Source organism: Stegostoma tigrinum, chromosome 39, assembly GCF_030684315.1.
Source record: "Stegostoma tigrinum isolate sSteTig4 chromosome 39, sSteTig4.hap1, whole genome shotgun sequence".
NCBI lineage: Eukaryota > Metazoa > Chordata > Chondrichthyes > Orectolobiformes > Stegostomatidae > Stegostoma > Stegostoma tigrinum.
Genome location: NC_081392.1, coordinates 13,032,297 through 13,050,954, shown reverse-complemented (window position 1 = coordinate 13,050,954; position 18,658 = coordinate 13,032,297). Strand labels below are relative to the sequence as shown.

General features: G+C 45.5%; 1 protein-coding gene across 1 annotated transcript in view; it reads left to right on the top strand.

The window, feature by feature from the left end:
• Nucleotides 1–18,658, top strand: part of LOC125447744 (meiosis initiator protein-like) — a 182,120-nt gene that overhangs the window by 131,109 nt on the left and 32,353 nt on the right. Inside the window, exons 6-10 of the mRNA XM_059640887.1 lie at nucleotides 1,192–1,297; nucleotides 2,803–2,961; nucleotides 5,876–6,121; nucleotides 13,221–13,335; nucleotides 13,915–14,009. Of these exons, the coding sequence (XP_059496870.1) occupies nucleotides 1,192–1,297; nucleotides 2,803–2,961; nucleotides 5,876–6,121; nucleotides 13,221–13,335; nucleotides 13,915–14,009 (721 nt within the window). The remainder of the gene's footprint in view (nucleotides 1–1,191; nucleotides 1,298–2,802; nucleotides 2,962–5,875; nucleotides 6,122–13,220; nucleotides 13,336–13,914; nucleotides 14,010–18,658) is intronic.

The window sequence follows — 18,658 nt, the reverse complement described above, 5'->3', positions numbered from 1 at the left end:
AAATGAGCTGTCTACTCTGAACTTCGTCACGGTTACTAGGAGTGCAGAGGAAATGCTTCAAGGATGTTACCAAAATCTCCCCAAAGAAAATACAATATTCCCACCAACTCATACGAATCTCCAGCTCAAGACCGCCCAATTTGGAAAAGAAGCATCCAAGTATCTTCAGCAAGTCCAAATGGAGGCCAAGTGCAGACAGCACAGGGAGCATGTGAAAACTCGAGGTAGCCTGCTGAACCATTTATGCAAATACCATCTGCTCTGTCTGTGACAGGATGTGTGCATCCAGAATCTGATTGTTTAATCAATCACCTGAGGATCCACAACACTGCATTTGAAAAAAATCATCCACAGAACACAGAACGGTGTCTCGTCATTTCCCCGAGGCTTGAGCATGTCAAAATAGCTTATACTTTGCGTCCAGCCTTGCCATAACTCATGTTGAGAGAAAGAAGAAAGCCAGAATATTTGGTCGGCAAAATTCCACTGTGAAGCAAAAAAATAGGGTGGAAGTGAGATAAAAATCACGCCCATATAAACAGGAACTTGCAGCGCTATGTCTGTCTCTGGTTAAGGAACAGATAGATGCGCTGTTATGAAGTTCCCATTTATGTTGCTCAATTTCAACCCAAACTCCATCTTTCCCCTTTTTCAAGCACTGTATATTTTCAGAGCTTACTTTAGTTTTCTAGCATTTCTGAACTTTTTTTGTTTTCTCTCCAATGAAATAGTTCCAAATATTGAAAGAGTAAGCCACCACCCATGATTACTTCCAACTATGACTGTCACCTCAAAGTCTGAGTGGTATGGGGTCAAGCCCCATTCCAGAGATTTGGCACTTCAGTGAGGTACTGAGTGAGTACAACACTGTTGGGGGTACTCTCAGATAACACCACAAATCATTACGCTACTTGCTTGTTCAGGTGGATGTTAAAGATCCCATATAACAAAAAGCAGTGGACCTTCCCAGTGCACTATCCAAACATGTAAGCCTGTGACCAAATGCAGATTGACAAGTTGTTGATACCACACCTGCTGTGAGATCTTTCTGTGTGAAATCTGTCTGCTGTGTTTGCCCAAATCACAACATGCACTGTTTTACACAAGTACTCAATTTGCGGTGAATCACTTTGGCATATCCTTATTGACAGGAAAAGCACTTCTTAACAAAAGTTCTGTTCTCTTTTACAGAAGGAGATTCTGAACCAGGTTTTGCGATACATTGCATTTCTTAACAGACACATCAGCAACACTAAAACCCTGTTGAAGGATCATTATGTGGCCATAGATGAAAGCGGTGAGTGTATGATATCTTCCAATGAAACATCATCTTTGACTTTACAAGTTTACCAAAGACCACCTGACTTATCTTTAGTGTCTTTGAACTCCTGGCTTTGTGGACTGGATGGTCCTTTCCTTATCGCAAGCTTCTTTAAGCTTTGGGCTAATTCAGTCACAAATAGGTCAGCAATGGGAGTCCAGAACCTTTTTTGTATCTTTGAGAGTTTATAGGTCTGGGTTATAGATAAGGAAAACGTTACTAGACCTGGTTGTTCATGAGAAAGTGGTCTCGCGTTTTCTTCCTGATCCAATGCTTCAGAAATCTGTAAGGTTTTAATCCCAACGTGAAAATCTTAATCCTAATCTGAAAAATTCCAGATCTGGATTTAGAGATCTGAGTCTTTCCCCATCTGATGGAGTGAAAAAAAGTCATCAATTGACATTAGCTGGCATGGTGGCTCATTAGTGCCTCACAGTGCTAGGGACCTGGGTTCAATTCCATCCTCGGGTAGAGTTTGCACATTCTGTTTGTGTCTGCATGGGTTTCCTTTGGATGCCCTGATTTTCTCCCACAGTCCAAAGATGTGCAGGTTAGGGTGGATTGGCAATGCTAAATTGCCCATAGTGTGCAGGATACGTGGGTTAGCCATGGGAAATGCAGGGTTACAGGGGTAGGCTAGGGGCCTGGGAGGGATAATCTTAGGAGGGTCAATGTGGACTCAAAAGGCTAAATGGCCTGCTTCCACTCTGTAGGGATTCTATATGCTATGACCTGGTGCCAGGTCAAAGATCAAAATTCTGCACTAACTCCTGCATCACTATTCTTATCACTAATTGTTTTAAGTGCAATTGAATGTCATATGCTAGAGTGAAACTGATGGGTAGATAAGCTTTGAATCCACCTGAATTTTCTTACATTTTTGGCAGCATTTTGATAAGTCCTTCCTTGACCTTGCTCCCTCCCATTCTCTTTGACATCCTCCAGCCCCACAACCCTGTAACATTGCTTTACTCCTCCAAAGCTATCCTCTTGTTAAATCCCTATTACCCACAGTTGGTAGACACAGTTTTAAGCTGTCCAGTGTACTAAAGATTCGTACGAGTTGGTGGGAATATTGTATTTTCTTTGGGGAGATTTTGATAACATCCTTGAAGCATTTCCTCTGCACTCCTAGTAACCGTGACGAAGTTCAGAGTAGACAGCTCATTTTGGGAGTCTTCTTCAGGCATAGTGATGATGTGGCCACTCACCGCTTTCATCTATGGCCACATAATCTGTCCCTAAACTTCCCACTCCTCTCTCTCTGTTCAAAGAATGCTTCTCAAAACCTGCTTCCATGACCAAGCTTTTCAATCCTAATACCTCCTTATGCACCTCGGAGTCAAATTTTATTTAATAAAGCTCTTAAGAAAGACCTTCGAACATTTTGCTACATTAATAAAAGTGCTATGTAAATACAGTTATTGTGTAATATACCTTCAACCAATGAAGTGGACAGCCAGCAATTTTTTCTTTCCCAGAATACTGCTTAAATGGAGAGGAGTCTACAAGCCCAGAGGAAGCTGCACAGAGTAATACGGAGGAGATAAGTCCTTTCTCCACACCTCCAAGCATCAAGAAAATGAGGCTAAGGAACATGTGTCACAAGCCAAGGAAAAAGAAGTGGATGGAAAAAACAGGTACAGTATTCTGGGCAAAGCCTCCTCAGCTTTGCCTTTTTGTGTTTCCTTTTTCCTTGATGTGAGGATTGTCAATCAAGCAAAATTTTCACTCTCCTATTTTATCCATTACCTGCTGAACTGAGTGCATTAGCCATTCATGAACAGTTTCCAATTTAGTCACCAGTTTCAACACCAAGCACTCCTAAAAAGTACAGCACAGAATGCAGACTAATACTGTCTCCACATTGTCCCCAACTAGAACATCCAGATGGGCTGGAGGACTGGTGAATGGAGAAAAACTCTCTCGACATGGTTGCATCAGCACTCCCTGAGGAGAAGCAAAGGTTAGATACAAAGTAATGCTTCATCTGCACAGTCCTATCTACAAGACCCAGGAGACCACACATTGGATACAGAATAAGGCTCTGGCAATTCTTACATTTAATGCTCCCAGCCCAGGTATAGTGTAATGCTCCCTCAACATTCCATCAGCCTCAGTACAGTGCACCAACATAGCAACCTCTGTTTTTCCACAGTGCTGTTTTGTGGTTTGCTTTTATCCAATTCAGCACTGTGCTAATAGTACTGTAAAGTTAAGAATGCCCCTAATTCCTTTCACATCGGCAGTTTACAGCTGGGTTGGGCCAACTCATGATGCCTTTAAAAGTGACAGGCAAGACCTAATACCAGGATACTCACACTACCGCTCCCTTTTCTGACAGTTTCACCCAACCAAGAAAAGGATGTGGGTAGCCAGCCTGCACATCTTACAGAGGGAAGTTCAAATTCTCCGCATTTTCTTAGAATCCCTACAGTGTGGAAGCAGCCTCTTCGGGCCATCGAGTCCACACCTCCCCTATGAAGAGCATCCCACACAGTACCACACCCCCACCTTATCCCTGTAACCCTGCAATTCCCATGGTTAATCCATCTAACCTGCACCTCCCTGGACCCTATGGGCAATTTAGCATGACCAGTTCACCGAACCTATATCTTTGGACTGTGGGAGGAATCTGGAGCACTCGGAGGAAACTTATGCAGGCATAGGGAAAATGTGCAAACTCCATACAGACAGTTGCCCACGGTTGGAATCGAATCCAGGTCCCTTGGCGCAGCAATGTTAACCACTGAGCCACCGTGCTGACCCAATTTTGCTGAAGTAGTTTGGTTCCCAGCAAGAGGAGTTGTGAACAATAGGGTGCTCATTTTCGAGCCATCGACCAGAAGAGACCTTCAGCATTGCCATTGAGATATCTCTGTACTCAGAAGCAACTACCTGTTTTTCTAGATGGTCTTGTTTTCAATATTTGGCTGAACTTCGGAATGACTAATGCACTCAGCACAGCAGGTAATGTTTATACAGTTTATAGGGGAGTTAGAGCTTTGTTTTATTGGCACTGCTATTACCATGTAACATATTTTTTGATGTGGCTTGTGTGTATAATCACACCAAGATCTAAGAGGTGTGAGATGGAGAGGAGCGAGTGATATTGATTTGATATGATTAATTGATAACTTTAATTGATTGTAGCAGGATTTTTTGAAACATTCTTGCTTATGTTGTTAGTTTGAATCATCTCAAAAGACTTAACAATGGCTCATTGGTTGTGTATATAGTAGACACTGGGAGAGTGGATGTATAGGCTATAGGAAGGGGTATGGTGTAAATATGAGTAATGGAGATTTGAGGATTCATAAAAGGAGCATGGAAGGTAAGAATGGGAATGAAGGGGACATAAAGGTTAATGAGGTTTGGGGGGGGCACAGTGGGTGTTTGCAGAGTGAGGGATTGAAGTCCCAGCAGTCATGGTTACAACTGAGTCATTGTCCCAGTAAATGGGGTGGACACCTTCTAGCCTGCCAGCCTCTTCATTCATTCACCTCTGTCGCTCTATATGGAGGCAGCAGTTCCGATTCCATTTGACCTGCCACCCTGAAACAAAAATATAGAGGGTACAGGCCTCCTTAATAGAGACAGGTTTGTGCAGTCGGGAACTTTCCTGTTTCCTGCCTCCTTATCACTTCAGAAAAATCAGCCCCCTTGTTTCTAACTGTAGCAATTATTACCCCACTTACTGGAATTTAGAAGAATGAGAGGTGAACATAAAGGATTTTTAAGGAGCTTGACAGGGTAAATGCTGAGAGGATATTTTCTCTCATAAGAGAGTCTAAGACAAGAGGATATAGGCTCAGAATAAAATGTTCAAGAGTGAGTTAGAGAGTTGAGAGTCTTTGGAACTCCTTGCCATGGAGAGCTGTGAAGGCAGAGCCTTTGTGTCTGTTTAGATAGAAAGATTCTTGATTGGCCAGGAAATGAAGGGTTATGGGGAAAATGCAGGTGAGGAATATCACATTATCCACGATCGTATTGAATGGCAGAGCAGGTTTGAGGAGTCGAATGGCCTCCTCCTGTTTCTATTTCTTGTGGTCTTATTATTTTAGTAACTACCACAGTGTTTTGGTCACATTGTCTAGAGAAGGTAATTAAAGTTCAGAGGAATGAAATGAAAATACATCTGACTGAGTTTAGTCATAATAATGCTGCCCATCATGTAATAATTCTTGATAACTTCATAATTTTACATTTAAAAATTATCAGCAGCTCCAAAATGATGTTAATTATTTCATAGGCCTTTTGAATTGTGAATTGATTTGCATATTGAAGACACTGAATACTTTGCTTCATGGTACATACGAAAGTGTACATGTATTAAAGCTGCATAGTTATGTGTATTGAATAATCATGCACACATGTTGATTATGGTAACCTGTTGGGAACAGCTATGGGTTTGTGACTAACATGCAGACTCGATCAGGGACATTCAAGGAGGGATCCTCTGTTACACCTTTGATTCAACCAGTGAGAGAAAAAGAATAGCTTGCAATTTATTGCATAATGGTATAATTTTGCAGATTTTCCCTCTTACTGCAGAACGGAGACAAGTGCTGAAATCACGCCGCTGCCTTTACAATGGGCCAACATTTTCTGATAAGCACTTGCAAGGAGAAGGCCAACACGAGGTCAGGATGACGTGGCAAGGATCATCTGTAGATACCTCGTCTTCCAGCTCCTCTTCACAGGATAACACTGTTAAGCCCCAAGGTCATGCCATGTTCCTTACCTTGCTGGAGCTTGCAGAATCCAGAAGCCTTGCAGGATCCAGCCTCAGAAACACAGGTGACTATTTGAAAGAGGCTTCACCTTCAGTGGGAAAAGTCTGGTCAATGCGTAGAGTGACATGGGGCCAGATTCTCGGTCAAGGTCAGGATTGGGATGTGTGTGTGTGTGTGTGTGTGTGTGTGTGTGTGTGTGTGTGTGTGTGTGTGTGTGTGTGTGTGTGTGTGTCTGTCTGTCTGTATATGGGTATGCGTCATGATCACATGGAGGGATCCTAGCACCCCTTCACCTTCACCTATAATAGCTGTTTCAAAAAGTGACAGAAACATTACTGTCGCTGTCCCCAATTTGAGAGTGAGAGCTCCCAGCTTTGCTGTTTGAGTTATCAATCTAAGGTGCTAGAGATTGACCCAACATCGCCAGCCAGCTTACTTCCTCAATAAAAGGAGGGTGATTTGCTGAGTAAAAATCTGAGAGTGCAGAATAATTGTTTTATACAAATTAAGTGCATATGATAAATACCTCTATGTGTCTGGAGTTTGGTCTCCAATGGTAACTTCTCCAATCGAATTTCTCAAGTCATCACTATTCAAGCCAGTAATATTGTTGTCACTAAGTACAGTCAGGAAAGCACCAACAGATCCATCAAGCGTAGTCTTTACCATTAGGCGGTGACATTGCACATCAATATCCTCACTTTTCCCAAGCAACCACACTAACTAGACCATCTCCTATGGAAGGGATAAACGGGATGAGAAAGCTAGATCACTTTTGAGGGAAAATACACTTCACCTTCCCACTGCCTAAGACCCACACCCCAACAAAAGCAACCTGGAAGTTCCAGGAATGTACCAGGAATTGGAAGGATGTCCCCAGTTCTTGATCAGACCTCAGTGTGTGGTAGTTGAGTATAGGAATTCTTGCTGAAGTTGCACAGGACATTGCTAAGGCCTGTCCTGGTCTTCTCTGTACAGTTCTGGTCACCCAGTTATTGGAAGGATAGTAGTAAGTTGAAGACAGTTCAGAATATTCAGAAGAGATTTACCAGGATGTTGCCAGGTATGGAATGTTTGCGTTGTAAAGATAGGCTGGATAGGCTGGGACTTCTTTCACTGGGAAAATGAAAGTTGAGAGATGACTCTATAGAAGTTTTATAAAATAATGAGGGGTATAGATAGCGTTAGTGGCAAGAACAGGAACCAGTGGCCTGGTGGTATTCTGGTGAGAGTATTAATTTAGTATTAATGTTCTGGGAACCTGGGTTCAAACCCTGCCACAGCAGATGGTGGAATTATTTGAATTCAATAAAAAAAAGCCTAATGATGACCATGAATCCATTGTCAATTGTTGGAAAAACAATCTTGTTCACTAATGTCCTTTAGGGAAGGAAATCTGCCATCTTACATGTGATTCCAGACCCACAGCAAATGGTTGACTTGTAACTGTCCTCTGGCCAGTTAGGGATGGGTAATAAATGCTGGCCTGGACAGAGCCGACCACATCCTGTGAGTGAATAAAGTTATAGGTTCCAATTTACAATCCTCTTTTAATTTAAAAAAAAGTCTCTTTTCTTAGGATGGGGTCATTTCAGACTAGGGGGCATATTTTTAAGGTGAGAGGAGAGAGATTTTAAAAGGCCATGAGGGACAAATCTTTTACACAAAGGGTGGTTTGCACATGGTGGGAACTTCCTGAGGAAGTGGTGGGTGTGGGTACAGGAGATATGGGCCAGGAGCAGGCAGGTGGGACTCGCTTAGTTTGGGATTATGTTTGGCATGGACTGGTTGGGTGCTGCTGAATGGTCTGCTTAGGTGCTGTATGACTCTATGACTCTGTAATGACCTCCTGCTTATAGTCAACAATCAGAAATACTTAGGAACCATTAACTCTTTGAGCTTGGAACAAATCCACACTGACTACATGAGCCCACAACTCACTTCAAAAATCAATCAAAGGTGTCTAACATTTTGCTTCTGTGATACATATAAAAACATGCATTAATGTCCTTGATTTGTCGGCACAGCTTTGTTTATTTAAACAACGCTTCAGACTTGTTGATTAGGATGTTTTGTTAGGAATAGAAAGTAAATTTCATCCTTGTCGTAAGACTCGGGTACTATTTGGGACCCTTGTGGTGTAGTAGTGGTGTCCCTACTTCTGAACTAGAAGGCCCAGGATTCAAGTCCTATCTGCTCCAAACCTGTGTCATAACTTATTTGAACAGGTTAATTAAAAATATCTGTAAGAAGTAGGAGCAGGAGCAGGCCACCTGGGCCTGGGAGCCTGTGCTGCCATTCAACATGATCACGGCTGAAGATCCAACTCAGTCCCTTGTTTCTACTTTCTCCCCCATACCCTTTGATCCCTTTAGCTCTGAGAACTATATCTAACTCCTTCATGAAGACATAGATGTTTTGGCCATAGCTGCTTTCTGTGGCAGAGAATTCCTCAGGTTCACCATTGCTTGGGTGAAGAAATTTCTCGTTAACTCTAATCTGAATGGCCTAACCTGTAGCCTTGGACTGTGACCCCTGATTCTGGCCTTTCTGTCACTGGGAACATCCTTCCGATGTTTACCCTGTCTACTCCTGTTAAAATTTTATAGCCTTCAGGAGACTCCCCCCCCCCGCCCATTATTTTTCTAAACTCTAGTGAATATTCTAGTCATCTATAAAGTGAGAGGAAGGAGAATTCTGAACTGCATCTTCTATGTAATTCTCTGTAAATAGTTCTAACCTCACCCCACCGCATGAATAAAGCTCTTTCTCCCTGCCCTAACCTATCTATGAAGATCACGTTTAATCTTTTCTATGATGCCGATGTTGGACTGCAGTGAAGAAAATCAGAAGTTACACAACACCAAGTTATAGCCCAATGGATTTATAAGCTTTCGGAGCACTGCTGCTTCGTCAGGTGATGTCAGCCTGATGAAGCAGCAGTGCTCTGAAAGCTTATAACCCTGTTGGGCTATAACCTGGTATCATGTGACTTCTGATTTTGTACTTATTATAAAGTGCCATTTTTCTGAACCTAATGATGTGAATATTGGAAGAGAAAGGAAAAGTGAGTTTGGTGCCTGAGATGAAAGTGATTCCACACTTGATGTAAGTGTACTACAGAACTCTGGGCTGCACATTTAACCTTGAGATTTCCCTGCCTGCTGAGTTGCAGCTCCAGGTCCTGCTGTTGGACGAAGCACGTTTGCCAGCTCCATTGCAAAAGAAAAAGTCAACAACAGGTTCAACATTGGTTGGATTAAGCTTGGGAGTGAGCCTTGCTGGGGACTGGTCCACAGAACTTAGGAAACCTAAACAGATGCAAAAGAAGTACGGACAGATCTTGAATTACATATATCCAACTTACGAACACTTCTACTTATGAACAAGGCCCCAGTGGGGTGTAAAAATATTAATTTTAAAGTTCTTAAAGTGTGAAGCTGGATGAACACAGCAGGCCAAGCAGCATCTCAGGAGCACAAAAGCTGACGTTTCTGGCCTAGACCCTTCATCAGAGAGGGGGATGGGGGGAGAGTTCTGAAATAAATAGGAAGAGAGGGGGAGGCGGACCGAAGTTGGATAGAGGAGAAGATCAGTGGAGAGGAGAATATAGGTGGGGAGGGAATAGGTCAGTCCGGGGAGGACGGACAGGTCAAGGAGGCGGGATAAGGTTAGTAGGTAGGAAATGGAGGTGCGGCTTGGGATGGGAGGAAGGGATGGGTGAGAGGAAGAACAGGTTAGGGAGGCAGAGACAGGTTGGACTGGTTTTGGGATGCAGTGGGCGGAGGGGAAGAGCTGGGCTGGTTGTGTGATGCAGTGGGGGGAGGGGCCAAAATGGGCTGGTTTTGGGATGCGGTGGGGGAAGGGGAGATTTTGAAGCTGGTGAAGTCCACATTGATTCCATTGGGCTGCAGGGTTCCCATGCAGAGTATGAGTTGCCGTTCCTACAACCTTCGGGTGGCATCATTGTGGCACTGTAGGAGGCCCATGATGGACATGTCATCTAAAGAGTGGGAGGGGGAGTTAAAATGGTTCGCAACTGGGAGGTGCAGTTGTTTATTGCGAACCGAGCGGAGGTGTTCTGTAAAGCGGTCCCCAAGCCTCCGCTTGGTTTCCCCAATGTAGAGGAAGCCACACCGAGTACAATGGATACAGTGTGCCACATTGGCAGGTGTGCAGGTGAACCTCTGCTTAATATGGAAAGTCATCTTGGGATCTGGGATAGGGGTGAGGGAGGATCTGTGGGGGCAAGTGTAGCATTTCCTGCGGTTGCAGGGGAAGGTGCCGGGTGTGGTGGGGTTGGAGGGCAGTGTGGAGCGAACAAGGGATTCACGGAGAGAGTGGTCTCTCCGGAAAGCAGACAAGGGTGGGGATGGAAAAATGTCTTGGGTGGTGGGGTCGGATTGTAGATGGTGGAAGTGTCGGAGGATGATGCGTTGTAATCGGAGGTTGGTGGGGTGGTGTGTGAGAATGAGGGGGATCCTCTTAGGGCGGTTGTGGCGGGGGCAGGGTGTGAGGGATGTGTTGCGTGAAATGCGGGAGACGCGGTCAAGGGCGTTCTCAACCACTGTGGGGGGCAAGTTGCGGTCCCTGAAGAACTTGGACATCTGGGATGTGCATGAGTGGAATGCCTCATTCGTGGGAGCAGAAGCGGCGGAGGCGGAGGAATTGGGAATAGGGGATGGAATTTTTGCAGGAGGGTGGGTAGGAGGAGGTGTTGCAGGAGGGTGGGTGGGAGGAGATGGTCGAGAATGCCCTTGACCGCGTCTCCCGCATTTCCCGCAACACATCCCTCACACCCCACCCCCGGCACAACCGCCCTAAGAGGATCCCCCTCGTTCTCACCCACCACCCCACCAACCTCCGGATACAACGCATCATCCTCCGACACTTGCGCCATCTACAATCCGACCCCACCACCCAAGACATTTTTTCCATCCCCACCCTTGTCTGCTTTCTGGAGAGACCACTCTGTCCGTGACTCCCTTATTCGCTCCACACTGCCCTCCAACCCCACCACACCCGGCACCTTCCCCTGCAACTGCAGGAAATGCTATACTTGCCCCCACACCACCTTCCTCACCCCTATCCCAGGCCCCAAGATGACTTTCCATATTGAGCAGAGGTTCACCTGCACATCTGCCAAAGTGGTATACTGTATCCATTGTACCCGGTGTGGCTTCCTCTACATTGGGGAAACCAAGCGGAGGCTTGGGGACCGCTTTACAGAACACCTCCGCTCGGTTCGCAATAAACAACTGCACCTCCCAGTCGTGATCCATTTCAACTCCCCCTCCCATTCTTCAGACGACATGTCCATCATGGGCCTCCTGCAGTGCCACAATGATGCCACCCAAAGGTTGCAGGAACAGCAACTCATAATCCGCTTGGGAACCCTGCAGCCTAATGGTATCAATGTGTACTTCACAAGCTTCAAAATCTCCCCTTCCCCCACTGCATCCCAAAACCAGCCCAGCCTGTCTCTACTTCCCTAACCTGTTCTTCCTCTCACCCATCCCTTCCTCCCACCTCAAGCCGCACCTCCATTTCCTACCTACCACCTCATCCCATCATCTTGACCTGTCCGTCTTCCCTGGACTGACCTATCCCCTTCCTACCTCCCCACCTATACTCTCCTCTCCACCTATCTTCTTTTCTCTCCATCTTCAATCCGCCTCCCCCTCTCTCCCTATTTATTCCAGAACCCTCACCCCATCCCCCTCTCTGATGAAGGGTCTAGGCCCGAAACGTCAGCTTTTGTGCTCCTGAGATGCTGCTTGGCCTGCTGTGTTCATCCAGCTTCACACTTTATTATCTTGGATTCTCCAGCATCTGCAGTTCCCATCATCACTGATATAATTTGAAAGTTCTGACTTGTTTCCTCAGACTTTCAAATGGCTATCTTATATTGTTCCGTATTGTGTGACAGCTGTGAACGTACTCAAGAACGGAAGCTATTTGCAACCTGGGGACAGGCAGTGCCATTACATTGTTAGTTTTCAATAGGTTGACAATGCGACGTTTGTCAGTTCTCCATTAAAATTTCAGACAAGACATTAAAAGGTTTAAAATTGTTTATGTACACGAGTTGCTGTATTGGGCCAGTGGGTTTGCACATGGTTGGTTCCCAGTGCTCTCCAACAGATATTCTACAGTGTTGGATAGAGTATGAAAAGTGACTCATGTTGAACCATTTCCAGGCCACTGCCAATTACTCAGCAGCTATGCCTACAGCCTGTGATTGTGTCTCCTCATTGATCGGGCAGTCAACAAAGAGAGAAGATTTCAACGTTAGAAACATTTTTTCCAAAACAAAATAAATGAAAGGCACATGAAATTGATTTCAATACGATGATGGTTCTCTGAGTATCCATAATTGTTGATAAAAACTCTTTAAATTTTATGTGTGGTGCTCTGGCTCATTAGTTAGCACTGCGGCCTTATTGCACCGAGTTCGATTCCACCCTTGGCCGACCATCTGTGTGGAGTTTTCACGTTCTCCCCGTGCCTATGTGCTTTTCTTTCAGGTGCTCTAGTTTCCTCCCATAGTCCAAAGATGTGCAGGTTCGGTGGATAGGTTAAAATGCCCCATTGTGTCCAGGGATGTGTGGTTTAGTTGGGTTATCCATGGAAAATTCAGGGTTACGATAGAGTAGGGTGGTAGGACTGAGTGGGATGTTCTTCGGAGGGTCCATGTGATCTCAATGGGCCAAATGGCTTGCTTCCATGCTGTAGGGATTCTGTGCTGTTATAATGGCAACCAAGCATCAGTTTGACTCAGTTGGTAGCATTCTCACCTCTTGAGTCAGAAAGCCAGATTGAAGGCCTACTTCAGGGCTGGAGTGAAAATTAATCTTAAGGCGTAGTTTGCCGTGGCAGTTTGTCAGAAATGCCATATTTTGGTGTTGAATCATGATGCCTGGGCTCCAACTGTTTGATTCATTAGTTCAACTGGACTTTTATAGTCCCATTGGCTGTATTTGAAGAGCAAGGTATCTCCCTGAATTGAATTGAAGAGCAAGGATAGAGTCCACATTTAACAGCACTGAAAGCAAAAGTGGCCTTTCATCTCAATGGCGTTTGTGCGAATTGTTCTGGTAATCACAATGGCTTGTTAGGTGAAATCGATAGGCTTTGAATATTAATTTAATTTTCCATCACAGGGATATATGAGACAAGCGATGATCCAAAGTGGTCCTCCGAAAATGAGGAGAGAAAGACAAATTGCAGCCATGACTCCAGCATCTATGATGCCGCAGTCAGCTCTTCGTATCTAAGGTAACAAAGACAATCCAGGAACATGTCTTTTTTTCTTAATTCTCTGCACCACTGTTGGAGGTGCTGATTGACTCAGAACACAACAGTAGACAACAGTAGTCTCTTGTACTACTAAATGGTCATTCTTTCTCCTATCTTTGCTGACCTCCATTGGCCCTTGGTTGAAGAATTTCAAAATTCTCTATATGGCTTTGCCCTTTCCTATTGCTGTAACCTCCTTCAGCCCTACAATTCTCCAAGATCTCTGTGCTCCTTAAATTCTGGCCTCTGCAAGTACTCTATTTTTATCACTGGACCTTTGGCAAACACTCCCATCAGGTGCTTACCTTGGTTTTGGAATTTTCTCCCTGAACCTTACTGTCACTGACCAAGCTTTTGATCACTTTCCTTACATCTCATTATGACGCTTAGTGTCAAATTTTGTTTAACATATCAACAAGATGCCTCAGTGTGTTTTACTACTTTTAGAGGAGCTTTAATAAATGTAAACATCTGTTTTTGCAATAATTTCCCACAAGCAAGGGGAAAGCTGTAAAGTCAAGAGGCTGTAAGTCATTGTGCTTTCCTCCTCATTCATAGTATGAAAGATCAGACGCTGGTTCACTACCTCTCCTCTCACGATGAAGATGACGATGTCGACCGGAGTCCCTGGCTTCTACAGGAATCCCCTCGAGGTGTGACATTTTCTTTTGTCACGATTTCAGTGCCGTCTTTTTAAAAAAAACAGGACGCTGATTATGTGGGCAGGCCAGAAGGCACAACAGTCCTGAGAAATGAATGTATCAGGGACCAGATCTTTTGTTAGTTTGGATTAATGAACAATTCTGGTCTCCCTGCTGTAGGAAGTTTGGTGTGAATCTTGAAAGGGTTCAGTAAAAATTTACAAGGATGTTGCCGGGTTGGAAGGGTTTGAGCTATAGTGAGAGGCTGAACAGGCTGGGGCTATTTTCCCTGGAGCATCAGAAGCTGAGGGGAAAGCTGTAAAGTCAAGAGGCTGTAAGTTATTGTGCTTTCCTCCTCATTCACAGTATGAAAGATCAGACGCTGGTTCACTACCTCTTATAAAATCATGAGGGGCATGGAGACGGTGAATAGCCAAGGTCTTTTCCCCAGGGTAGGGGAGTCGAAAACTAGAGGGCAGAGGTTTAAGGTGAGAGGGGTAAGATTTAAAAGCGACCTGAGGGGCAACTTTTCACATAGTGTGTAGTGCGTGTATGGAATGAACTACCAGAGAACACAGTGGAGACTGGTACAGTTGTAACATTTAAAAGGCATCTGGATGGGTACATAAAGAGGAAGGGTTGAGAGGGATATGGGCCAAATTCAGATGAATGGGACTAGATAAACGTAGGATATCTGGTCAGCGTGGATGAGTTGGACTGAAGCGTCTGTTTTCATGCTGTACAGCTGTATGACTCTAAGTTATCATTAGTCTGGATAAGGGATAAACTAAGATAGTAATGGATTTTGTGTGTTTGTTTTGAATGTCACACAGTATTCAGTACTCTTACAGCAACAGGCCGAGGTGAAACCTTATTCTCACAATTGTCCTTGAACCCCACAGAAATTCTTAGCATTCTGTTACAGAGCAAACATCTAGAAGCAGGCCACCAGTTGAATTAAGGCATGAGAAATAGGAACGTGAGTAGACCATTCAACCCCTTGGGCCTGCTCCGCCATTCAATACAATTATGGCTGATTCAACATTCCTCACATCTATTTTCCTGTCTTTACCCTGTAACCCTTCATTCCCCTTGTACTTAGGGTCATACAGTGCAGTCTTACTACACGTTTAGAACATTTACCTACATTTCTAATCATTGTAAAAGAGATCTCATCTTTCAGACAGTGCAGACAAGTTGCTTGCAAGCTATGAGAAAGGGTTACATAAACGTGATCCTTTCAGCAGGTCCCTTAGCAGCAAATGAATTGGAGTGATTCAAGCAGGCAGCACATCACCACCACCTCCTGGAGAAACTAGCCAATGTTATTTAAAAAAAACTTGCCATTCCAAATTAAAGGACATAATTTACCATTTTTAGGGCAACAGTTGTTACGTTCAAACAGGTTATTTCAAGGAGCATTACACTCAATGTGTTATACTTCATCGTGTGCTCACTGATTACATAAGTAAAAATGACAACGTATTTGCACACAGCATGACTCCAGCAACAACATGTGAGAGCACCAAACCGTCATCCCCAACACCATTCGTGACCTCAGGGGACCTCCCACCCACAGCCTCCAACCTTATCATTCCCCAACCCCGCACGGCCCGTTTCTATCTCCTTCCCAAAATCCACAAACCTGCCTGCCCTGGTCAACCCATTGTCTCAGCCTGTTCCTGCCCCACCAAACTCATCTCCACCTATCTGGACTCCATTTTCTCCCCTTTGGCCCAGGAACTCCCTACCTACGTCCGTGACACCACCCACTCCCTCCACCTCCTCCAGCGCTTCCAATTCCCTGGCCCCCGACACCTCATTTTCACCATGGACGTCCAGTCCCTATACACCTGTATTCCGCATGCAGAGGGTCTCAAGGCCTTCTACTTCTTCCTGTCCCGCAGGCCCGACCAGTCCCCCTCCACCGACACCCTCATCCGCCTAGCCGAACTCGTCCTCACCGTCAACAACTTCTCTTTCGATTCCTCCCACTTCCTGCAGACAAAGGGGGTGGCCATGGGCACCCGCATGGGCCCCAGCTGTGCCTGCCTCTTTGTAGGTTACGTAGAACAGTCCCTCTTCCGCACCTACACAGGCCCCAAACCCCACCTCTTCCTCCGTTACATTGATGACTATTGGCGCTGCCTCTTGCTCCCCAGAGGAGCTCGAACCGTTCATCCACTTCACCAACACCTTCCACCCCAACCTTCAGTTCACCTGGGCCATCTCCAACACATCCCTCACCTTCCTGGACCTCTCAGTCGCCATCTCAGGCAATCAGCTTGTAACTGATGTCCATTTCAAGCCCACCGACTCCCACAGCTACCTAGAATACACCTCCTCCCACCCACCCTCCTGCAAAAATTCCATCCCCTATTCCCAATTCCTCCGCCTCCGTCGCATCTGCTCCCAGTATGAGGCATTCCACTCCCGCACATCCCAGATGCCCAAGTTCTTCAAGGACCGCAACTTTCCCCCCACAGTGGTTGAGAACGCCCTTGCCCGCGTCTCCCGCAACACATCCCTCACACCCCACAACCGCCCAAAGAGGATCCCCCTCGTTCTCACACACCACCCCACCAACCTCCAATTACAACGCATCATCCTCCAACACTTGCGCCATCTACAATCCGACCCCACCACATTTTTCCATCCCCACCCTTGTCTGCTTTCCGGAGAGACCACTTTCTCCGTGACTCCCTTGTTCACTCCACACTGCCCTCCAACCCCACCACACCCGGCACCTTCCCCTGCAACCGCAGGAAATGCCACACTTGCCCCCACACCTCTTCCCTCACCCCTATCCCAGGCCCCAAGATGACTTTCCATATTAAGCACATCTGCCAATGTGGTATACTGCATCCACTGTACCTGGTGTGGCTTCCACTACATTTGGGAAACCAAGCGGAGGCTTGGGGACCGCTCTGCAGAACACCTCCACTCGGTTCGCAGTAAACAACTGCACCTCCCAGTCGCGAACCATATCCACTCCCCCTCCCATTCTCTAGATGACATGTCCATCATGGGCCTCCTGCAGTGCCACAATGATGCCACCCGAAGGTTGCAGGAACAGCAACTCATATTCCGCTTGGGAACCCTGCAGCCTAATGGTATCAATGTGGACTTCACCAGTTTCAAAATCTCCCCTTCCCCCACCGCATCCCAAAACCAGCCCAGTTCGTCCCCTCCCCCCACTGCACCACATAACCAGCCCAGCTCTTCCCCTCCACCCACTGCATCCCAAAACCAGCCCAGCCTGTCTCTGCCTCCCTAACCTGTTCTTCCTCTCACTCATCCCTTCCTCCCACCCCAAGCCACACCTCCATCTCCTACCTACTAACCTCATCCCACCTCCTTGACTTGTCCACCTTCTCTGGACTGACCTATCCCCTCCCTACCTCCCCACCTATACTCTCCTCTCCACCTATCCTCTTTTCTCTCCATCTTCGGTCCGCCTCCCCCTCTCTCCCTATTTATTCCAGAACCCTCTCCCCGTCCCCCTCTCTGATGAAGGGTCTAGGCCCAAAACGTCAGCTTTTGTGCACCTGAGATGCTGCTTGGCCTGCTGTGTTCATCCAGCTCCACACTTTATTAACATGTGAGATTTAATCTTTTTTGTTGTTGGTGTTGATCAAGAGGCAAGTGGCAGCAACAACTTTCTGTCCCTAATGAAACAATGCTACAGCGTCAGTTTACATCCAGCAAGCAGCGTTTAAGCATGGCTGTGCAGCTTCTGGGGAGAAATGGACAAAATCATGGAATTTAATGAAAGCCTTCCCTTCAGCACCTTTTCTCTAGGCAGTAAGAGAAATGCTGTATGAATTTTTTCCTGGTACATTTCCAACTTGCTTCTTCAGAATTCATACGATTTCAAACTTGGGGATTCTGGGATCTGCTGATCAAGCATACAGTGACTGGTTTTTGACCAAGTTGGGAAAGGGGTGGGGGGTATATGAGTTAATGTAAAAGCAGGGTTTCTACAAACACATAAAACACCTGCCTTATCAAAGGCCCTTTTTGCAGCAGCAATCAGGTTTCAGAGACCTGTCCATTAGGCCACACCCACTTGCAGATAAACACATGAGGACTTATGAGGGCCACATGGCTGACAGAAATCAAACTGTGTTCCAAGTATTGATGCCTTGGATCTCTGCACGCCAAAATCTCATCTTGTAATTCACTCAGCTGCCTGATCAGCAGCTCCCAGAATTCCCAAATTTGAAATCATATGAACTCAGAGGAAGCAAGATGGAGATATACCAGGAAAAAATTCACACACCATTTCTCTTACTGCCTAGAGAAAAGGTGCTGAAATGAAGGCCTTGATCATTATTATAATGTAAATGTCCTAGGTAGGTGAATCTCACTTTAAAATTAGCAATTTACAACAAAAAAGATTAAATCTCGCATGTTGCTGAAGTCATGCTGTGCGCAAAACCATACTGTGTGCAAATACTTTGGCATTTTTACTTACGTAATCAGTGAGCACACGATGAAGTGTAACGCATTGAGTGCAATGCTCCTTGAAATAACCTGTTTGAACATAACAACTGTTGCCCTGAAAACGGTAAATTATGTCCTTTAATTTGGAATGGAAAGATTTTTTTAATTAATTGAAGGGATGTGTACAACATTGGCTAGTTTCTCCAGGAGAAGGT